Consider the following 22,177-nt stretch of genomic DNA (forward strand, 5'->3'; position numbering starts at 1 on the left):
AGCTTGGGTGGTGCTCACGGGGTCCCAGAGCCTCTCACAGGCTGAATCAAGCAAGGTGTTGAGCAACCTAGTTCTCATTTGATCCTTGACTCGAGGATGATCAGCTTCTTGGGGGTCGTTTGCTACCCTTGGATCCTGGCCATGTGGACATTTTCTTAAGGTGGTATATTAATTATTTTTTGATTGTTGTGATAAAGCACCATGATCAAGGCAACTTATAGAAGGAAGGGTTTATTTAGGCTTATGGTTCCAGAGGGCTAAGAGTCCATCGCCACAGTGAGGGATGCATGGCAGCATGCAGGCATGGTGGCTGGAGCAGCCACTGAGAGCTTGCATTTTAAACCACAAGCAGGAAGCAGAAAGCAGACTTGAAACCGCACAAGTCTTTAAACTCTCAAAGCTCATATTCAGTGACACACCTCCTCCAACAAGATCACATCTCCTAAACCTCCCCAAACAGTGCCACCAGCTAGGGACCAAAAATTCAGGTGCCGAAGACTATGGGGGACATCTCATTCAAACCAGCATAGGTGGCTTTCCTAAACCAGCAAGTCAGAATCCAGTCTCACATAATGCAGGGGGTACCCACTCATTGGCCTCATTCTGTCTTTCGGAGGCAAGTTTCAGGTCCCACTTACTGTCTAGTAGTGTGAATCCCAGTAGGCAGACTGTGGACCATGCCAAGACTGCCTGTTGTGAGCAGCACTGTATGTAGACTCCTTTCCTCTTAAACCCTTGACAAAGGCATATATTATAGCCTTGCCTTAGTCTGCTCCTGATAGTCAGCCTCTGTAGAAGGGCCCTGTGGTCCCAGTCTCCAGAGGGTCCTTTGCTAGCCTGGATTGCTAGTACAAAATCCTACCACATTCTATATGCCTATCAGTTACATAAAAAGCCTTTTCTGTTTCTAGGAAATACCCCCCTCCCCCACATTCCTCTTTGATCTTTTGTCTACCTCTGGACACATGGCCAGAGCCTTTTTTCTTCCCTAAGAGTAACACCAGGAATTATCAGCTGCCTTGAGTGATGTTTCTATTGCTTTGGAAATGGTTCTGAAGTTATGTAAGCTGCACTGCGCTTAGATGGAGCGGAGTGGGCTGCACCTCCTAGAAATGGATTCTGGGTACTCCCCACAGGAAACCAGCAGCTGGCATGGGCACTTGCCTCACAGTGAGGACAAGGGCTCTGTACCATACCTGCATATGGAGGCTTCCAAGCCCCTCCAGGAAAGTGGAAGTCACACAATAAGGGAGCCTATTGGGGAAGAGAGCAGCACCTCCCTGAGTACTAGCTGGGTGGTCTAGTTTCAAATGCTGCTGCATTGAATTAGCCAAATGACAGACACTAGTGAGCATTTTCTGATTTTTTTCCTATTTATTTATTTATTTATTTATTTATTTATTTATTTATTTATTTTGGTTTTTTCGAGACAGGGTTTCTCTGTGTAGCTTTGGAGCCTGTCCTGGAACTCACTTTGGAGACTAGGCTGGCCTCGAACTCACAAAGATTCGCCTGGCTCTGCCTCCCGAGTGCTGGGATTAAAGGCATGCGCCACCACTGCCCGGCTAAGATTTATTCTTATTTTTCAGTGTGTGTGTCTGTTTCTGGATATGTATACTTGAGTACAGGCACCCATGGAGGCCAGAAGGAGTTGGAGTTTTCCGAGGTTGTGCACTGCCTGACAGAGGTGCCAGAAACTTGAACCGTCCTTTAGGAAACTGAAAGCTCTCTTAACCTCTTCAACCTCTCTATTTTATTCTTAATCTAGTTTTTTATTAATAATTTTTGTTTTTTATCATGAGTTTTTGAAGTCTTGGGGTGTTTAGCCAAGTTGGAAAGTAGGTAATTACAAATTTAGTGTTATCATTTCTCTGTAAGGATTTGAATCTCATAATCTGAAAAGTGAGATATTACAGTATTGGGTGAATTTTGAATTTTATATGTATATGAAATACTTAACCCTGTGACAGAAGAAGACTGCACGCACATTTGTGTTGTCTGAGGGGACCTTGCACTGATAAGCTCAGTTCAGATGACTGCATTGAATCTGGCCCAAATGTGTGGGAAAATAGCCCACCTCACACCCTAGATTGGACTCTCAGGGTGGAGCCTGCTGGCCAGGTGTGCATTATAAGGTGGGTCTTCACCTGGCCAGTCCCTGCTCCAGTGAAAAGGAAATCTAGTCTCAGGAGTCACATAACCAGCAGCAGCTGTGACCCAGTCAGAACCACGCAGGCACCAGAGTTCCTAGTTTCCTTTTTCATGTGTGTTGTTCCTCTCCTGAGCATTTTGTGATTTCCTGGGGGTAAATCCAGTTCACACAAAACTCCTTGCCCTAGTGAGGTGCTGGAAGAGGGCTCTGGATCTGTCAGGTGATCCCTGCCCTGCAGCAAAGTGGCTGCTCGCTGGAGGTCGTTCTTGACAGACTGGCCATGTGACAGTGGAGCGACTACTCAGATGGCCATCCCATGCAGCAGCCTTCCTCCTCTGTGTCACCCGGGAACAGCTCACACTACCTAGCTTTCTGCTGTGACTCTTCAGTGTCTTAAAGTTCCTGGGGAATGGTCTCCAAGAGCAAGAATGTGGTACCGTGGTCAACCCTGCACATCATTGTTTAAAATTGTCCCATTACAGAAATACTTTGATACTTTAACTTTTTAAAAAATGTTATGTGATAGATGTCCAGCCTGCATGTATGTCTGTGCACTGTGTGTGTGTAGAGGCCACAAGAGGGTGCTGGGTCCCTGATACTGGATTTACAGATGTCTATGAGCCGTCAAGTGCATTCTGGGAATTGAACCCTGGTCCTCTGGAAGAGCAGCCAGTGCTCTTAACGAATGAGCCATCTCTCTAGCCCCTTGTTTTGTTTGGGAGATAGGTTCTCACTCTGTAGCCCGGGCTGGCTTAGAACTCCCTGAGTGTCCTTCCTAATACTGGGATTATAGGCATACGTCACTGTGCCTGACTAGTGACTTATTTTGATCACTTCCTCTCTTCTGCCCTTGCCGGAATCCATATATGGAGTATCCCTTTGAGGAACAACTGAGTAAGCACCCAGGTAATTCTGATGTTCTGTTTGGCTGGCCTCTTGAAACAGCTTTCATATCTCCAGGTCTAGAGCTGACATATGCTTCCCCTCCTTGCTACCATTTATTCTCAGTCTTCCTGAAAGGCTAGACATAGAGCAGCCGTGGAGGGATGGGATTTGGGAGTCTCGGGACTCAGCTTCAGGCTGTAACCTATAGACATGGCCCTCAGTTCCACCAGGCCCAGGGCTGCTCCCAGACAGTACTCTGTAGAATCTCAGTGATTGTTGTTGAAAAGAAACAAAATCCAAGTTAGACGTTGTGCACTGACTTAAATATGCCTTGATACATATCCGCAAAACAGATCTTAAAGAGCCAGGTGTGAAATCGAGGCAGTGGTGGCATGTGCCTTTAATCCCAGCACTTGGAAGGCAGAGCCAGATGGATCTCTGTGAGTTCGAGGCCAGCCTGGTCTCCAGAGTGAGTTCCAGGACAGCCAGTGCTACACAGAGAAACCCTGTCTCGAAAAACAAAAAAAAAAAAACAAAAAACAAAAAAAGCAGGTATGAGCCAGGCAGTGGTGGCACACTTGGGAGGCAGGCAGGTGGATCTCTGAGTTTGAGGCCAGTGGTCTACAGAGTGAGTTCCAGGATAACCAGGACTGTTACACAGAGAAACCATGTCAAAAAAAGGAAAAATAAAAGAAAAAAATTAAACTTCATTGTTATTTTGCAGTGTGGGTACACATCCCATGGCCCATTTGTGTAGTCAGAGGACAGCTTTGTGGAGTTGGTCCTCCCTTTCCACCTTTTACATGGGGCTGGGTCTCCGACTCAGGCTGTCAGGCTGTGTGGCAAGCACTTGTACCCACTGAGCCCACTCCCCTGCCTCCGTCAGTGCTTGAGTACATGAACCTGTCAGCAGTGATGGCTTAAGCCTCTTCGGCACCCAGAGGAGTTTACAGAACCCTGCTAAGTGAACTGCCACTTTCTTGAGAATTGCCCGCTGAGTAAAGTGTCTTGAAAAACACATAAACCTAGGACCAGCCAGATGGCTCAGCAAGCCTGACAACCTGAATTTGATCTTTAGAACCCGTGGTAAGCTGTGCAGTGGTGGCACACACCTTTAATCCCAGCACTCAGGAAGGATCTCTGTAAATTCAAGGCCAGCCTGGTCTACAGAGTGAGTTCCAGGACAGCCAGGGCTGCACAGAGAGACCCTGTCTTGGAAAAAAAGAAATAACAAACAAACAAAAAACCCACGTGGTAGGAGGAGAGAACTGACTCCCCCAAGTTGTCCTCTGACCTCCATAGGGGTGCTGTGGCGTGCTCATGTCCTCACCCCTCATATACACAAAATTAATAAATGAAAAAACTTTAAACATAAGTCTTTAAGATGAGGGGCTGTTGGTTTAGGAGGCAGTCTGTGCAGCCATGGCTGAGTGAGGGGGTGGTCACAAGGATTCTGCTAACTCAGAGCCGGTGCCCAGAGGCTGGCATGTCAAAGTCCACTCTACCAGGAGACACAGGAGGCTTATTCTCTTAGAGAATAGAGCCATGGACACCAGACACCACCGGGTGCATGAGGGTGGGGAGAAGCAAGGAGCTAATAACAGAGTCCTCTTAGCCCAAGTCTGTTCTAAATGGGGGAACTTGGCACCCCCTGGCTCCAGCACTGGCAGACAGGATCCCAAAGCAAGCGTCTGATCTTCCTGCACAACTCTCAGTTCCAGAGGAGTTCCAGAGACACCCACAGTACAGCAGCAGCTCCACGGGCCCTCGTTCTCAAGCCAGAGTCCCAGAGCCTTCTGTGACTTCAGCTTCTCAGAGGCTTTTGTAGGGAGCAGAGGGACAAACAAGCTCGTCAACATGTAGAGAAAAGGACCCTGGGAACACCAGAGGGCTCCAGACATTTACCACACCTCCAAGAACAAAGACCAGGTTTCTGCCTGGTTGGTGGGATATCCAGAGCCCAAAGAGCTTCTAGAAACTAGACATCAATGGATATCATAAAAAGGAGTGGAAAACAAAGTGAAGGTAATCTCCTAGAAAGTGGAATATAAAGGTGAGACTGATGGGGAAGATGAGAAACCCGGACAGTTTCCTGGCAGGCAGTTTGGCCTGCACAGGTCAGGAAGGACAAGATCTGAGCATGTGAAGCAAGGCAGACAGAGAGAAGCACCCAGCACCAGGGATAGAGACCACGCCAATACCCAAGCAGAGAAGACACTCTGAGAGAAGTTAGAGGAAAAGGTTGGGAGTTGCAGGACACTAGGCAGGGGTCAAGGGTAGCTTTGTGAGACTTGGCTTCATAGAAATTTGAACAAAGGCCTTGACTATATGGTAGACAGAGCCAGGACCCTGGCCAGTGGTTTTATTCTCATGAGTGAAGCAAGTGTTATAACCTCCTTGCCTCAGTTTCCCTGTATGGTATATCTCATAAGGCTAAAAATTGTATTCAGGGGTGGGATAGATGGCTTAGTGGTTAAGAACACTGGCTGCTTTTCCAGAGGACCTAGGCTCAATTCCCAGCACCCACATGGCAGCTCAAAAACTGTCTGGAACTCCAGTTCTAGGGGTTCCCACACTCTCACATAGACATATATTCAGGCAAAATACCAATGCACATAAAATAAAAATTAATAAATTAAAAAAAATTGTGTTCAGCGGGCTAGAGAGATGGCTCAGGGTTTAAGAGTACTGGCTGCTCTTCCAAAGATCTTGAGTTCAATTCTCAGCACCCACATGGCAGCTCACAACTGTCTGTAACTCCAGTTCTAAGGGATCTGACACCCTACACAGATATACATGCAGACAAAACACCAATGCATATTTTTTAAAAAATTGTGTTCAAGCCTGCCAAGGGGCAGCGCTTTGCTGGGTTCAGATGAGCAAGAGGGCTGTGCGGACAGAGGCAAACTGTTAGATGAGGCTTTCAGTGGGCAGTGGCAGGGTCAACAGATCTCTTTGCTTAGAGAAACCTTAGCATAGAAGATCTGGGGCCTGAGGGGTCAGCTGGTCCTCCTGGGGGCTCGTGCATCTTGAATTAAGCTGTGGTCTTAGATGATTAAAAAAAACTATTTTTAAAGAGAAGAGGGAAGTGAATGGTCCTGAAAGAGTGTCAGCATAGACAGGCGTCCTGACACCCACCAATCCCCTTCCAGTGATGTTCAGACTCGGGCTTGCTGGTGGCTCTGCCAGCCTGTGCCCCACATGCCTACTGTCTCTCTTGTGTTCAGGCCCCATTCCAGGTCACTGCTCTGCCTCTTCCACCTCACTCATTCTCCCCTGTACCCCCTCCTTCTCACCCGCAAGCCTTGGATAATTGCTCCTTTTAGAACCCTTCCAAGCCAAGGGCTCCTTCCCTGGTAATCTTGGCATAACACTTTAATGTGAACTGTCACTAGACCCCCAAGCAGCCACTGCTACCGGACTGTGCTCTCTATGGTGGCTTAGTGTAGAGCCCCTTCAGAGCTGTGTAATGAGCACTGGGAGTCGGGAGGTCCTCCTCACTGAACTGGGAGCTAAGACATTAAAACCTCCCAGTTCTTGCTGGAGAGAACGGCCCAGAAGCTCAGGGGATGCTGATTTCTTGAGTAGCCTTGGGCTGTAGCTCAGCCAGGCTAGAAGACTAGAAGTGTAGGGAAAGATGCTTTCCAGGGTAAGGAGAGCAGCTTTCACTTTCCTGACTTGGCCAAAAAAAAAAAAAAAAGAACGGCCAGAGGGTACTGATGCAAAAGCACCTGCCACTGACCCCTGTGACCTCCTCAAGCCACAGGTCTGCCAGGCAGCAGGCACACTTCCTGGCAGGAGAGCTGAAGTCTGGCTCCGTGGGTGCATTGGTATTATGCAGTACCGCATAGCTAGACTGCTCCTTTTCTTTTTCTTTTCGGGACAGAGTTTCTCTGTGTAGCCTCAGCTGTCCTAGAACTGGCTCTGTAGACCAGGCTGGCCTCAAACTCACAGAGATCTGCCTATCTCTGCTTCTTGAGTGCTAGGATTAAAGATGTGCACACCACTGCTTGGCTATTAATTTATTTTTATTTTGTTCTACATAGTCCTGGTTGCTCTGGAACTGTATAGACCAGACTGGCCACGAACTCAGAGATCTGCCTGCCTCTGCCTCTAAAGTACTGGGATTAAAGGTGTGTGCCACCATGCCCAACTCATTGATTGATTTACTTTGACTAAAATTCCCAATCTTTTATTTTGGGTGCTAGGAATTGAGCCCAGGGCTTTGTGGACCTATACAAATCACATGCTTTACTGCTGTGTTCCACCCTGGGCTCCATCATTTAAAAAGCTGCTGAACATTTGAAGCCTGATGGGGAGAAGCTAGTTCACTGGCCAGCTGATGACTGTGCCCCGTGTTTCCTGGGTGAGCACAGAACAGCTAGGTGTATATGGAGCCAGTGGCTAGAGAGCAGGCCCTTTGGGCCCCTTGACCCGTTCCCCCCATCCCCCAGATCAGCTCTCTCTTGAGATTCTTGACCTGGTTCCCAGAGTTGCAAGCCGTCTCCATGTTAGAATGTTCTAGGCCTTCCTGGTGCTGGGGCTCCTGGAGATCTACTGCTAGAATGATGCAAATGTATTTCATTCTGAAAGGCAGGTGTGCTGCCTAGGGGAGCTTCTCAGTGTCACACAGTCAGCTGAAAACAGTGACAGGCCTGTCAGCATAGGTCTTATGTTGCCTTATGACAGGTCTGTTTTTTGATGACTCTTCCCAGGTACCTACTGTTGTGTTGCAGCTGCTGCACTCTGGGCAGGCCTAGCGCCACAGCACCATCTAGGGGTAGCTTAGTAGTCAGGCAGTTGCTTTCCTGGGGACACGATTGAGGAGTCCAGATCAGTCAAGGCTATGCTGCAGGCCCTGCTTATGGCTCTCAAAGAGGCCAACCAAAAATCAGTACAAAGTGTGGTGGTGCACACCTTTAATCCCAGCACTCGGGAAGCAGAGGCAGACATATCTCTATGAAAGATCTCTTGAATTCAAGGACAGCCTCGTCTATATTGTGAGCTCCGGGCCAGCCAGAGCTAGAGAGAGACTCTGCCTCAAAACAAGCAAGCAAACAAATAAATAAAATAAAATAAATAAAAAAATCACGATGGGTAGTGATAGCACACGCCTTGTCTAAGACAAGCAGATCTCTTTGAGTTCAAGGCTAGCCTGGTCTACAGAGTGAGTTCTAGGACAGCCAGGGCTACACAGAGAAACCCTGTCTTAAAAAAAATAGTAAATAAAAACGACTGCAATAGTGTCCCCACGAGCTTCTCTTGGAAGCTGCAGTTGCCAACACTGACCTTGTAGCAGAGAAGCCCAGGGAAAGTGGGGAAAGGGTCCAGGAGCACTGTGACCTGACCCAGCTGTCAGTCCTGCCGGTGTGCATGCAATACCCTACTTTATGTCATGGAAGTAGAGGAGTCAGAGGCAGGAGGATTGCTGCAAATTCAAACCAGCTGCCTAACAAGTTCCGGGCCAGCTAGACTACATAGAGAACCCTGTCTCAAAAAATTATGTCTTAACCATGCTTATCAAGTACACTGCTCAGTAGCACCACATATTTGTACGTTTGTGCAATCATCATTTTATTAGCACCCCCACCTGGCAGAATAGAAAGGTCCCCGTTTCTCTATACTTCACTATCTGTTTTGAGTTAGCTGTCTAATCCAGTATACAGTGGTTAGCATAGGGTTCTGATTTCATTTCCTGATGACTGCCAATAATGTCATACAATTCCTTGTACTTGTTGACCATTGCTGTCTATGTCTTTTGTAGGGATATGACTTTGTCCATTTTTGAATTGAGTTGTGTTTTATTGTTGAGTTAAGGAGTTCTTTATAGAACTCTGTCTTAATAAGATTTATAACTTGCAAATATTTTCTTCTGTATGTTGCAGTTCTTCGCTCTGTTGTAGTGTCCTTTAATACATGAGAACCAAGTTTGGATGTAGTTACTAGTTGACCAGGCAGAAGATGGCTCAGAAGGAGCTTTGATGCCTAAAGAGGATGCTGTATTGTAAGGTAGACATAGAGATACACAGGGGCACAGGCACAAGGACATCAATGTACACTCACCAGGATGTGGACTAGATGTGCAGAATCGTATAAGCACATGTACACCATATTCTGTGAGAGTGATACCTATGCATTTTAAAACGCCATTTCCAAGTCCTCTTGGAACAAAGTTAATTTGTTAGGTTTTAGACAGGGTTTTCGGTAGATTAGGCAGCCTTGAGTTTACTGTGCAGAGAAAGGTGACCTTGAGTTCTGGATCCTGCATCTACCTCCCAAGTGGTAGAATTACAGATGTGTATCACCACACCTGGCTTGCAAGTATTATTTATGAAAAATAAGAAACTGATGTCTTTAAGATTTAAACTGGAGATGAGAGAGGAGAGTCATTGGCCAACCTATGCTATATAGTAAGGCCCATTCCCCACCCCTACCCACCCAAAAAGGCTTGATCACCACTGGTGGAACTGATAAGGCTCCAATGTTTCATATAAATTAAGTATCCAGTGCTGCCTGCTGCCACCAACATCTGTTGGGCTGACTTTTCTTTTCTTCATAAAAATGTGAAAACATAAAGCAAACTCTTAAGATAGAGTAAGCATAAGTTCTGTGGAGAGCTCTGTAGGGGAGCAACTTTTAAAAAATTATTTTGGTTCTGTGTGGTGGTACTCATCTGTACTCCTCAGGTGTTTAGGCAGGAGACTTCATGAGCTTAAGACTAGCCTGGGCTACATCTTAAGACCCTGTCTCTAAAAACCTAAGTAAGTAGCCAGGCGGTGATGGCACACACCTTTAATCCCAGTACTCAAGAGGTAGAGGCAGGTGAATCTCTTGAGTTAAGGCCAGCCTGGTCTACAGAGCAAGTTCAGGATGGCCAGTGCTACCCTGTCTCAAAAAACAAATAAACAAAACCTAGGTAAGTAAGTACCTTCCTCTTGGTGATACAGCAGTACCTGAGAACTGTGATAAAACCAGGAATTAGGAAGGACTTTATTCTTGGAGAGCTCAACTGTAGATCTATAGGAAGGACATGTCACTGTGGGAGTGGACCATCACCCTCCAGGCATTCTGGGAGGAAATCCCTTCTGCCTTGCCCATGGCTGCCATACAATGTGAGCTAGGCAGGGCCTCTGAGAAAGCCATAGCCGGGAGCAGCGAGCACCCTCTTCCTGTTCCTGCTTCCCCAGAGGTCATTGTGGGGTTTGAGGAAGTATTTTTTTCTGCTTCGTGACACAGACTTGGGCAGGAGGACCTCAGTGAACCCAGTCGCTGATGGACACTCTCAACCCTCTGCTTCCTCACAGGAATTGACTATAAGACTACCACCATCCTACTGGACGGACGGCGTGTCAAGCTGGAACTTTGGTGAGTTGGTGATCTAATGAGGATGTGGAAGCCAAGTGAGGATGTACCAAAGCCTCCTCCAATTTTTTTCTGGTTTTTGTTTTGTTTTGTTTTGTTTTTTCGAGACAGGGTTTCTCTGTGAAACAGTCCTGGCTGTCCTGGAACTCACTCTATAGAGCAGGCTGGTCTCAAACTCACAGAGATCCACCTGCCTCTGCCTCCTGAGTGCTGGGATTAAAGGTGTGCGTCACCACTACCTCACCAATTTTATGTATGCCTCTTCTGATTTTACCCATGAAAACTTGTTCCCATGGGGCTGGCAAGATGCTCAGAGGTTGGAAAAGAAAAGCTTTTTTTTTTTTTTTTTTTGGTTTTTTGAGACAGGGTTTCTCTGTGTAGCTTTGTGCCTTTCCTGGAACTCACTTGGTAGCCCAAGCTGGCCTCAAACTCACAGAGATCCGCCTGGCTCTGCCTCCCAAGTGCTGGGATTAAAGGCGTGCGCCACCACCGCCCAGCAAGAAAAGCTCTTTTTAAGGACCCAGCTTTGGGTGCCAGCACCCATGTGGCAGCTCACAACTGTCTGTAATTTCAGTTCTAGTGGATCTGACACCCACTTCAGGCCTCTCGTGGGCATGTGTCGTTCATGTACATAAAATTAAAAATTAAGGCCGGGTGTGGTGGCGCATGCCTGTAATCCCAGCACTCAGGAGGCAGGGGCAGGCGGATCTCTGAGTTCAGGGCCAGCCTGGTCTAAAAAGGGATTTCCAGGACAGTTAGGGCTGCTACACAGAACAACCCTGTCTTGAAGAACAAAACAAACAAACAAACATTAAGAAGGAACTGGGTGTACACTTGCCTTTAATCTCAGTCAGTACTCAGAAGGTAGAGGCAGGCAGAGACCTTTGTGAGTTAAAGGCCAGCCTGTTGTGTGTGTGGCAAATCCCAGTCAAAACTACACAGTGAGACTATCTCAAAAGAAGGAGGAAAAAAAAAGAAGAAAAGATGCCAGGACTGAGCCTGTCTGCTGGCAGTGCTTGTGCATGCTCCTGACCCCTCTATGTGTTTCAGGGATACGTCGGGCCAGGGCAGGTTCTGCACCATCTTCAGGTCCTACTCGAGGGGCGCGCAGGTAAGACCAGCACCGTTGTGTTGTCCAGTAGGTGCCTCTCCTGATTGTTTTTGAGCCTGGACCACTGTCCTGCGAGTTCACTAAGTACCTTACTCCCTTTGAGGTCTTTTGTTTTCTTCCAGCGCGGGGGATTGAGCTCTGGGCCTTGTGCATGATAGGTGGGGTTCCGCCACTGAGCTGCATCCTCGGCCCATTTTGTCCAAGTATTTTGATGTCCAGACATCAGGTCTCCAAAAGCCCATCCTTCCCTCTGTATGGGAAGGATGCTCAGCTTTGGAGCCTCCATTTCCAGACTGCCTATGTGGGAGGCAGCTGAGTCTCTATTGTATAGATATGAGGTAGATGCCTGCCCAGTGTCCTTGTATGAGCCCTTGATGTTCTCATGGTGCCCCCAGATGTGCCCTGAGCTTAGCACAGCCACTGCAGTGGCCTCTCCAAGCTGTGGAGGTGCAGCTTATCCATCTGTTTCACTGGAAACCAAAGGTGTCCCCCTAATACCTCCCTCACAGAGTTGTGTACCCCCTAAAGGGTGTGACTGGACGTGGAGGTGACCTGGGCTGTATCAAAGCTAGAACTCTACAGATTGGAAATGTTAAAGATGGGCTGCAGCCATTTCTCTGGGCAGGAAATAGGCTATGAGGCTCTTGTCTTGGCTGTAGAAGAGCACCGTGCATGTGTAGTCCCATGGATGCTGTGGCTAGCTATTCCATGTTCTCTGGGATCCCCTACATGCTTTCAGATTTTTTTTTTTTAACCAGTCTGAAACCAGAGGGGAAGTAGTTAAGACCTGTGTAAACAGAACTGCTTTAGATCCTGTGCTGCTTCTACATGAGGGGTGTGAATGGAAGTTCAGTCCCATTGGGATGCACCTCAAACTTCTGGAAGAGCCAGATAACCCCCAGGCTCAGACCCTACCTCTAGACAGTCAGGAACAGCCTTGGGAACAAAAGGGGCAGACCCTGAGGAAGAAGCGTAGTCTGAAGTCTAGATGCTTTCAGAGAAAAGGAAAGTGAGGAACATTAGGCTAAGGATGAATTCTACAGGCCCCTCTTCACTTCTCTCTTTTTTTAATGTATTTTATGTGTACGGATGTTTTGCCTGCATGTATGATTGTGTACCACTTGTAGGCCTGGTAGCAATGGAGGTCAGAAGAGGGCCTCAGGTCCCCCGGGACTGGGGTCACAGCTGGTTCTGAGCAGCTGTGTAGGTTCTGGGAATCAAATCAGGGTCCTCGGGAGAACAGTCAGTGCTATTAGGCACTGAACCATCTCCACAACTCTGCTCCCCGATTTTTGAGACAGGATCTCATACTACATAGCCCAGGTGGGCCTCAAACTCTGCAGGGACCCTCCTCCTCTAGGCTTTCAACTGCTGGAGTGACATACACAAGCCACCACTCTCCCCCACTGTTCTTTGAAAAGAGAAACGATGAATATCTTATTTTTTTTTTTAATTTTATTTATTTATTTTACCTTTTTTTTGCATTGAGAGTCAAGGAGAGAACACACACAAGCACCAGGCTGTCCTGGAACTCACTCTGCAGACCACACTGGCCTTGAACTCAGAGAGTGCTGGGATTAAAGTGTACACCACCACCGCCCACTTTAGACCATCATCGTTTTTGAGTCAGGGTCTTGCTATGCGGCTCTGGCTGGCCTAGACCTAGCTATCTAGACTAGTAACTAGAGTGGCTTCCAGTTTGCAGCAATGCCCTGCCTCAGTCTCCTGAGTGATGGGATAAAAATGTGGACCACCATCTCTGCCATGTGTAGTTATTATAAATAATAATATTTTTCACCCACTGACCTGGCGCCTTGAGGTCTGACAGTTCCAGTCTGGCTCCTCTCAGTGGACGGGGCCCCTCCAGGCTAGAGAAGTTCCTCCCCAGCTGCTGCCCTGTTTGAGCCAGGCCTGTTCCCTGTCTCTGGGTAAGGGTACCTTTGTCTCAGTAGGACTTGGGGCTAGGCTGAGTGTTTCAGAAATGGCAATTCTGATTCCCTCCTCCACCTCCCATCTTTGCCCTTCTCTGTCCTCCGCGTATGAGAACCTGTGGGAGAGGAGTGGGTGATTCAGTGGGTGGACTCTGATTGCTGAACTCTCAAAGGCAGCTAGCTCATAGGATGAGAGGCGGATTGGCACGGTGGTAACCCTTTGTGGTGAGCAGTGTGCTCAGTATCGCCCCTGCTGGAGAGTCCATGATGGTAGCCCCACTGGGATATTTGAGGCAGGCGAAGACAGCCTAGAGCTGAGCTCCCAGTAATTGGTCTCTAAGGGATGTGGCAGGAAAGGCCCTGTAGCAAATCCTGATTGGGGCAGCTCTCACTGACTACTGCTCCTTGAGTGACTGACATTCTGCTGTACAAGTTTGGAGTTGAAAAACTCAGAGCTGCCTCCATTCGGCCCCAGGTGCCCCTAGAGCAGAGTTTGCTGATGGCCTGACTTCCAGAATGCTTGGCACTCTAGTGAGTTCTGTGGTTCTTTACAGCCCTCCCCTAACCAAAGCTTAGACCTGTGGTGGGGGGGGCTTAGCCTGTGTGGCTTTTGAATGATTTCAGAGTAATGCCTGTGACTGGCCTGGATTTAAAAAATTGTTACAAAGTCACTTCTGCTCCAGCCATGTTCTCAGGGGATGGACAGGATGGCGTATGTGGGCTGGGCCTATTGAACTCACAGAAGGTCCCCTCCTGCTGCTCCCCTGTTGGGTGGCAAGTACATTTCCCGCCTGTAGCTCATGGCCATACTAATGATCTGTAAAGTCTTCTGGGCCATATTTCTAGCCCTGCGTACACACACACACACACACACACACACACACCTGTGAATAATCTCCATCCATCTAACTCACAGGGAATCCTCCTGGTGTATGACATCACCAACCGTTGGTCCTTTGATGGCATTGACCGGTGGATCAAGGAGATCGATGAGGTAGGTGTGGGTTTGTGCCTCTCCAGGAGAGACTGTAGGACCAAGCTGTGATTGGGGCATGCCTGGGAGTGTTGTTCAGCAATAAAAACTGGACTCCACCATCTACTTGGTTCCATCTACATCTTCCTGGACTTGCTTCATTGCAGAATGCAAACACTAGGAGCCCTGCCTATGGCCAAGGGGTGGGGGTGGCATGTCACTGTGCCTCTGCTAAGTTCTGAACCCCTCCTAAGCATGCACCTGGTGTTCCCCGGATCCTGGTTGGAAATCGGCTGCACCTGGCCTTCAAGCGGCAAGTCCCAACGGAGCAGGCCCGAGCCTACGCAGAGAAGAACTGCATGACCTTCTTTGAAGTCAGCCCCCTGTGCAACTTCAACGTCATTGAGTCCTTCACTGAGCTCTCTCGTATCGTGCTTATGCGGCATGGCATGGAGAAGATCTGGAGGCCCAATCGAGGTGGGACTGAGACTTAGTTCTGATAGGCTGCTAGCTAGTGGAGTCAGGGGAGGCTGATGGTGGAGCTACAGGCATCCATAGTAGAATGATGGGTTGTCTCTTAAGAGCTGCAGTCACGTGGGCTGCCTGCCCAGACCTCAAGCAAGTGATCTCTTCCCTTGCCATGCTTTGAGAGCAGAGCTCTGCACAGTCACCTTCACTGATGGTGGTATTTGTAGCTCAGCCATGCTTATCACTGTCCATGCCAAGCACTTGACAGAAGCCCCTAGTGATGGCCTGATTTTCAGGGTACTTTCCAGTAGGGCTCACTGCTAGGCACAAAGATGGTTACAATGTTACCCTAAGATGAAGCCACAGAGGAGAACAGGGCAATTAAATCCCTCTCTTGGGCCAAAAGACTTCTGCCAAATATAGCCAGGCAAGATTGAGTTAACCTCCAACCAGAGCTATCGCGAGGGCTGCATTCCAAAGTTAGTCTGCCTCCTCACCCACCCCCAGTCTCATAGAGCAGCTGGACAGACTGGCCTCTCCCAGCAGCACTTTGTAGTATTTTCTGCTTTAAGAAGGCAGGAGACAGGAGCCAACCAGTGGCAGATAGTGGAGCATCCAGGAGCCCTGAGCTGGTGAAGCCACCAGGAGTTCTGAGACTCAGCCAGGCTTGACAGGTAGTCTGAGGATCATGAACCTCTCAACAGCTCTCCTCACAAAACCTCATTACCTATCTGTTCCTTCCTCCATCTTCCCCCCCTCAACAGTTTTCAGCCTGCAGGACCTCTGCTGCCGCGCCATTGTATCCTGTACCCCTGTGCACCTCATTGACAAGCTCCCACTGCCTGTCACCATCAAGAGCCACCTCAAGTCCTTTTCCATGGCCAACGGCATGAACGCTGTCATGATGCACGGCCGCTCCTACTCCCTGGCAAGTGGGGCCGGGGGCAGTGGCAGCAAGGGCAACAGCCTTAAGAGATCCAAGTCCATCCGCCCCCCCCAGAGCCCACCCCAGAACTGCTCTCGGAGCAACTGCAAGATCTCCTAGCGGGACCTGTGGGTGCCGCCTGTTCAGACTCGGGGCTTACGCTGGAGCACTCCTGGCCAGGCACTGGGCCCTGCTGCGTGCAGGAAGACTTGGCTACACAACCCTGCCTGGGTCTCTCCAGGCTTTCCTCCACACCTGAGCTAGTGGAGGGAGGGGCGTGCAGGAGAGAACACGCTCCACAGGCCGGGCAGCAGGGCTGCTGGTGCTACGGGGACCAGGTCTGAACCGATCCCGGACTCCAGGCTGGGAGTGAGCCTGGCTCCCCTTTATTTATATGGAGAACATTTTACCTGTTTTGTACATTTTTAAAGGGCTGTCAGGGAAGCCCGGATGCCCCTCATAGCCACATCAGCCGTTGGGGAAGCTCAGGATGTCAGGGAAGGGGGGGTGAAGCAGTGATGGAGGGTTCAGCGTTGAAGCCAGATGATCGTTGGATTTATAAACACCCTTCCTGGGTGTTGATGTTGCTCAGAGGCCAGTGGGAAACGGATGGGGCCGTGGTGTATTCCAGATGCTCCTGGCAGCAGTCTTGGCTCCAGCTTCCATTTCTGACAAAGGTGGTCAGTATGCTGGACATAGGCAAGGTTTCTGCTCCTGAGAGAAGTTGGTTGCACCTGGGATCCCCACTGGGATCCCCCTCACTGTGCCCTGGCACTTTGGGTGATGTTTACACTCAGTATCCAGGTTGAGGCAGAGCTCTCTGCAGACTTAAGTGCTTGATGGCCTCCAGTGGTATCTGGGCTTTGGGCACAGGGCCTAGGACCCCAGTGTCTAGCAGCTTGTGCTCATCAACTTTCACAGCTGCTCCTTGCCTGCTGTGGCCCTTCTGCCTATAAGTTCATGTCACTGGAATCTTTAACCTATTTCTTAGTGACATCTCTGGAACAGCAGCCTCAACCATAGGTGTGGACATCAAGCCCCTCCTTAGGGACCCACTAGCTGGAGCAGCTCCTGAAGCCATGGACTATTCCTCCACAATGCTCCTCCCACCCCAGTCTGCTCTAGTCAGCCTTCTCCCTGTGGGATGATGTCCCCAGTGGATGTCCTGTGTGACTGCTTCCCTGTCCTTGCCTGGTGACACAGCCCTCAGGCACGCTGGTGCTTAACTCTACCTCCTGCCTTCAGGGCCCTGGCCATAGCAGGAGCCATGACCCCTTACTGGGGACCTTCTTAGTGCACATTTCCTAAGACCATCTTGCCATGGATGTTACTAGGGCATTGGTAGACACAGCGCCAGCCTGCTGTTCTGGGAGATTGGGTTAATGCCTGTAGGGACAGGGCTGTGGTTGTGGGAACTGCCTGATAAGCAGCAGCCCCTGGGACCTCCCCCAGAGGCTGGATACAATCAAGCATCACCTTTCCCCACCGGTCCTGTTGCTGTTGATAGAGACCTTTTCTCTGGAATCGTGGATAGAATGGTATAGACTTTGAGGAGGACCTGGATTGGCCTGCGTGCACACCATCAACACTACCCTTGCTGCTGTGGACTCCACCATTCCTGGGTTCTTTGTTCTTATTCTTTGTACAGTAAATGGACTTCAGCAGTGAGCTCATGTCTGTCTTTGTGAACATCAGTCTGGCTTCATTGGGCTGTGGTTTGTTGGGGGTGGTGAGGGGTGTCTGGAAGTGTGCTCTGCCACAGGAGTCAGCACTGCTTTGTGCCTGCCAGAATGATCCCAGGCTTTGTTAACTGTCCCCAGCAGCTGACCTTGGTGACCTGCAGCCATCCATCCACTGGGTTCACATTCCCGGCCACAGAGTAGCCAGGCCTGGTTACAAGCCACACTGTCTCCTGGGGTCTAATCTTGGCCAGGCCAGCATCAGGCAGCCTGACCATTCACAGAGCCTTTGCTCATAGCCCACAGCAGACCGCCTCACATAGTTATGAACACAGCTTCAGGAGCATCTGCAAATGGGACCTGGAGTTGGTACCTTTCAAAGGAAAGCATCTAGCAGGTTACGGGCTCTGTAGGGCCCTGCTCAGCTAGGGTTATGTCTGATACACTGGAAGGCAAAGCTGAGTGGGGCGGTACAGTCCACTCTGAGTACGGCCTCTGGCGGAGATGCCACCTGCACTTTTCCTCAGGAGCATCCCTGCCCCCTCACCCACAGCTCTTTTGTAAGACAGCAGACAGTGGCGCCTGGTAGCCATCTCTTGATCTCCTGGCCAGACCAGGCTCTTATTACCCTGCCTCCTGGGTCAGGAGGTCAGACAAAGGGTCACACAGACTTTTTCCTTCCTGTCTCTGAGAAAACCACTCCCTGGGGACCTCTGGAGCCACAGAAAGGGTTTGGAAAGGCAGATTCCAGGCAGGCCCTTTGTCTTGCCACCAGCTTTGATCTCCCTGCCCTCCCCCACAGTGGTGGAGCCTCTAGTCCAGTTAGAGAATGGATGCTGGCCCTCGTGGTGGGTTGTTGGGGCAAGGGTTGAATGTACTTAGATCCCTGAGCAACATCTAGGATGCTTTCTCTTTGAAGGATGCGCTTGGCCATCCCTTGAGACAACCACATATCCAGTCCTATGTATGGTCAGTTTGGTGGCTTCGCTGAGCCCTTGTGTATACTAGGTACCACTGCCATGAGACTCTCGGCCAGTGTGCAGACAAGACAGTCATTTTATTTTGTACCTGCCTTGCCCATCTGAAGGCACTCAGTGGCATAGCACCCTGGCAGTGCAGCCAGGAACCCTGTTTTAGAGAAACAGGTGTGGCTGGGAGGGCAAATCCTGCTGAGGAGCTGTGCCCTCAACTGGTGAGCTGGCCCAAGCCTGACAGGGCTGGTTTTTGTTTTTGTTTTTTTGAGACAGTGTCTCCTTATGTAGCCAGGCTGGGCTGGGCTCAGTCTGGACCCTCCTGCCACCATTTCCCCTCACTGCCGAGATTACAGGTATGCACCACCATGCCAGGCACCCTAGCAGGTTTTTTATTCTACGCCAAGACCTGCTGGTAAGTGTGGCACGGGAAGGGTCCTGGAAGAGAACAGAACCTCTCTCTACCACCTGCCAGCTGAAGAGGTGCCTTAATATCCCTTGTGACAGGTGCCATCTTCGGCTGCCTTTGGAGAAAACCCAGGCTAGTAGTCAGCTAGGGCTGGAGACTGGAGGGCTGAGGACAAAAGCTGAAATCTCCCAGCCCTGCCCCTCCTCCCTGGGTAGAGGGTGGGAGGGTCTTTAAGGAGACTTTGATCCCTGCTGGGCTCCAGCTCCTAGAGGGAGGGGCTCGGATTACAGCGTCCCCCTCCCTGGTTTAGCCAGCCCTTCTCCGCCCCTTGGTGACCCTAGTGGTCAGTTGCTCTGAGCTTCAGGGCCTCTGGCCCCTCCCCGGCCCTTCCTCTTCTTCCATTCCCAGTCCTATGCTGACCAGAGCCTGTGAGCCACCCACAGTGGTTGGGAGAGGGCCAGCCAGTACTTTGTGGACAGGTTCTGAGAGACCCCAGAATACCCATTCACATTGCCAGAAAGGAGCATCAGCTGTGTGCTCTAGCCTTTGGGGGGGTTGGGCCAAAGAGTCACAGAAGAGGGTCCTTTGAGGCAGGGGTAGCAATCCTAGGCCCAGGACCCTGTAAGGTGGATGCCTGTAGGGAGTCCTGGCTCCACGAGTGGCTGGTGGCCACACACTCCCACCCCCTGGCCCTGTGGTCCCCATGCCTGCCCCACAGCCACTCCTGCCTCTGCTCTTTGTCATCGTGCTCATCCATCTGACCTCGGAGACCAACCTGCTGCCAGAGCCTGGAAGCCACCCTGGCATGTGCCCCAACCAGCTCAGCCCCCACCTGTGGGTGGACGCCCAGAGCACCTGTGAGCGTGAGTGCACCAGGGACCAGGTGAGCACTAGCATCTCATGGGATCCTAGACCCCGCCCCAGCTCTTTCCTCAGTGGGTGGAGTAGACCCCAACCCTACGAGTCTGCTTTCTCCAGGGCCCTCCATACTCATTTCCCTGGATTTGGGGCCATGACCTGTACACAGGGTTCAAAGGATACCCCCACCATTTTGCCCTCACCTGTCTGAAGAAGAAGCACATCTCCAATTCCTGGACTGATTGATCCTCACCAATACTGTCTCTAGCCTGCCTAAGCACCACTTTCTTTCTTGAGTCATGTGGACCCAGGCCTCTGACCTACCCCTGCAAATAGTACTGCCCTGCCCTGGCCTGCCCTGCCTGTGGTCCCTTCCTCACATCCCAGACTGAGAAGGGGACAAAGAACTCCCTAAGTGGTGCGCCCTCTGATGGCAGAGCCGCAGCTGCTAGCGCACTGCTCCATCGGCAGCGGGGGTGCTAAGGAGGCCTGCTTGGGGGTGCTGAGGATTACTCAGTGGGGTTGAATAAGGTGACACACGGGGCCTTGCTGCTCATACTGTTGAGAAAGTACTGCTACCATTTTCCACAGAGAAGCAGGCTTTAGGAGAGGCAGCCCCTTCTTGGGTGGAGAGCAGGGCAGGGCAAGGCTGGGAAGGGGTCAGGGCTCCACTAAACTGTCCCTGTCCCTCAGGACTGCGCGGCATCCGAGAAGTGCTGCACCAATGTGTGTGGGCTGCAGAGCTGCGTGGCGGCCCGCTTCCCCGGCGGCGGCCCAGCAGTACCTGAGACGGCAGCCTCCTGCGAAGGCTTCCAGTGCCCACAACAGGGCTCTGACTGTGACATCTGGGACGGACAGCCGGTGTGCCGCTGCCGTGACCGCTGTGAGAAGGAGCCCAGCTTCACTTGCGCCTCTGACGGCCTCACCTACTACAACCGCTGCTATATGGACGCGGAGGCCTGCCTGCGGGGTCTCCGCCTGCACGTTGTGCCCTGCAAGCACATTCTCAGTTGGCCACTCAGCAGCCCGGGACCACCTGAGACCACTGCTCGGCCAACCCCCGGGGCTGCCCCCATGCCACCTGCCCTGTACACCAGCCCCTCACCACAGGCGGTCCACGTCGGGGGGACGGCCAGCCTCCACTGCGACGTCAGCGGCCGCCCACCACCTGCTGTGACCTGGGAGAAGCAGAGCCATCAGCGGGAGAACCTGATCATGCGCCCTGACCAGATGTATGGCAACGTGGTTGTCACCAGTATCGGGCAGCTCGTGCTCTACAATGCCCAGCTGGAGGATGCAGGCCTGTATACCTGCACTGCACGTAACGCTGCGGGTCTGCTGCGGGCCGACTTCCCCCTCTCGGTTTTGCAGCGGGCAAATACTCAGGACAGGGACCCAGGTGTCCTAGCCCTGGCTGAGTGCCAGCCTGACACACAGGCCTGTGTCGGGCCCCCCTCCCCTCATCATGTCCTTTGGCGCTTTGACCCACAGCGAGGCAGCTGCATGACCTTCCCAGCCCTCAAATGTGACGGAGCTGCCCGGGGCTTCGAGACCTACGAGGCATGCCAGCAGGCCTGTGCTCGCGGTCCTGGGGACGCCTGTACACTACCTGCAGTTCAGGGCCCCTGCCAGGGCTGGGAGCCACGCTGGGCCTACAGTCCACTGCTACAGCAGTGCCACCCCTTTGTCTACAGTGGCTGTGAAGGCAACAGCAATAACTTTGAGAGCCGGGAGAGCTGCGAGGATGCTTGCCCTGTACCACGCACACCACCATGTCGTGCCTGCCGCCTCAAGAGCAAGCTAGCTCTGAGCTTGTGCCGGAGTGATTTTGCCATTGTGGGTCGACTCACAGAGGTACTGGAGGAGCCGGAGGCTGCGGGTGGCATTGCTCGGGTGGCCTTAGATGACGTGCTCAAAGACGACAAGATGGGCCTCAAGTTCTTGGGCACCAAATACCTGGAGGTGACCTTGAGTGGCATGGACTGGGCCTGCCCGTGCCCCAATGTGACAGCTGGTGACGGGCCTCTGGTCATCATGGGTGAGGTTCGGGAAGGGGTGGCCATGTTGGATGCCAACAGCTATGTCCGAGCTGCCAGCGAGAAGCGAGTCAAGAAGATCGCAGAGCTGCTTGAGAAGAAGGCTTGTGAACTGCTCAACCGCTTCCAAGACTAGCTTTATCCGTAATCCCCATCCTTGCCCTCCTTCCTGCTGAATAAAAGTCTGTACCTGTGGGATTCACAGCCTCTGGGTCTCTTCTCGCTGCCGCCCCCTACCACCACTGTCTGTTGTTCAGTTGGAGTCCTGTGAGGAGATGGAGCTCCAGTTTCTGCTTGAGGGTTATCAACTAGCACTGAGTCACTCTTGGGGGCCCTCCTACAGACCTACAAGTTTCTCTCCAGGGACATAGGAGGAAGCCAGCTCAGTCCTGCTTCAGCCACCTCCAAGTCCCAATC

General features: G+C 51.0%; 2 protein-coding genes across 3 annotated transcripts in view; both read left to right on the forward strand.

Annotated features, from left to right (window-relative positions):
- The window catches only part of Rab40c (RAB40C, member RAS oncogene family), a 36,145-nt gene extending 18,670 nt beyond the window's left edge, over nt 1-17,475 (forward strand). For both annotated transcript variants that reach the window (XM_015997569.3, XM_006978826.4), the window contains exons 3-7: nt 10,342-10,402; nt 11,450-11,510; nt 14,358-14,435; nt 14,669-14,891; nt 15,647-17,475. In XM_015997569.3, the coding sequence (XP_015853055.1) occupies nt 10,342-10,402; nt 11,450-11,510; nt 14,358-14,435; nt 14,669-14,891; nt 15,647-15,927 (704 nt within the window). In that variant the 3' untranslated portion in view covers nt 15,928-17,475. The remainder of the gene's footprint in view (nt 1-10,341; nt 10,403-11,449; nt 11,511-14,357; nt 14,436-14,668; nt 14,892-15,646) is intronic.
- A 131-nt stretch (nt 17,476-17,606) lies between these two features.
- Nucleotides 17,607-22,104, forward strand: Wfikkn1 (WAP, follistatin/kazal, immunoglobulin, kunitz and netrin domain containing 1). The gene is made up of 2 exons (XM_006978827.4): nt 17,607-19,749; nt 20,418-22,104. Exons 1-2 carry the CDS (start codon nt 19,570-19,572, stop codon nt 21,894-21,896), a joined length of 1,659 nt encoding a protein of 552 aa, XP_006978889.1. The 5' UTR covers nt 17,607-19,569; the 3' UTR covers nt 21,897-22,104.
- Nucleotides 22,105-22,177: the final 73 nt, after the last annotated feature.

Source organism: Peromyscus maniculatus, chromosome 8, assembly GCF_049852395.1.
Source record: "Peromyscus maniculatus bairdii isolate BWxNUB_F1_BW_parent chromosome 8, HU_Pman_BW_mat_3.1, whole genome shotgun sequence".
NCBI classification, from domain to species: Eukaryota; Metazoa; Chordata; class Mammalia; order Rodentia; family Cricetidae; genus Peromyscus; species Peromyscus maniculatus.

Excerpts from the sequence above, each read along its gene's own strand:
- Wfikkn1 (XM_006978827.4), top strand. The coding sequence starts at position 19,570 with ATGCCTGCCCCACAGCCACTCCTGCCTCTGCTCTTTGTCATCGTGCTC. Across the intron at positions 19,750-20,417 it reads GTGAGTGCACCAGGGACCAG|GACTGCGCGGCATCCGAGAA; the intron begins GTGAGCACTAGC and ends CCTGTCCCTCAG.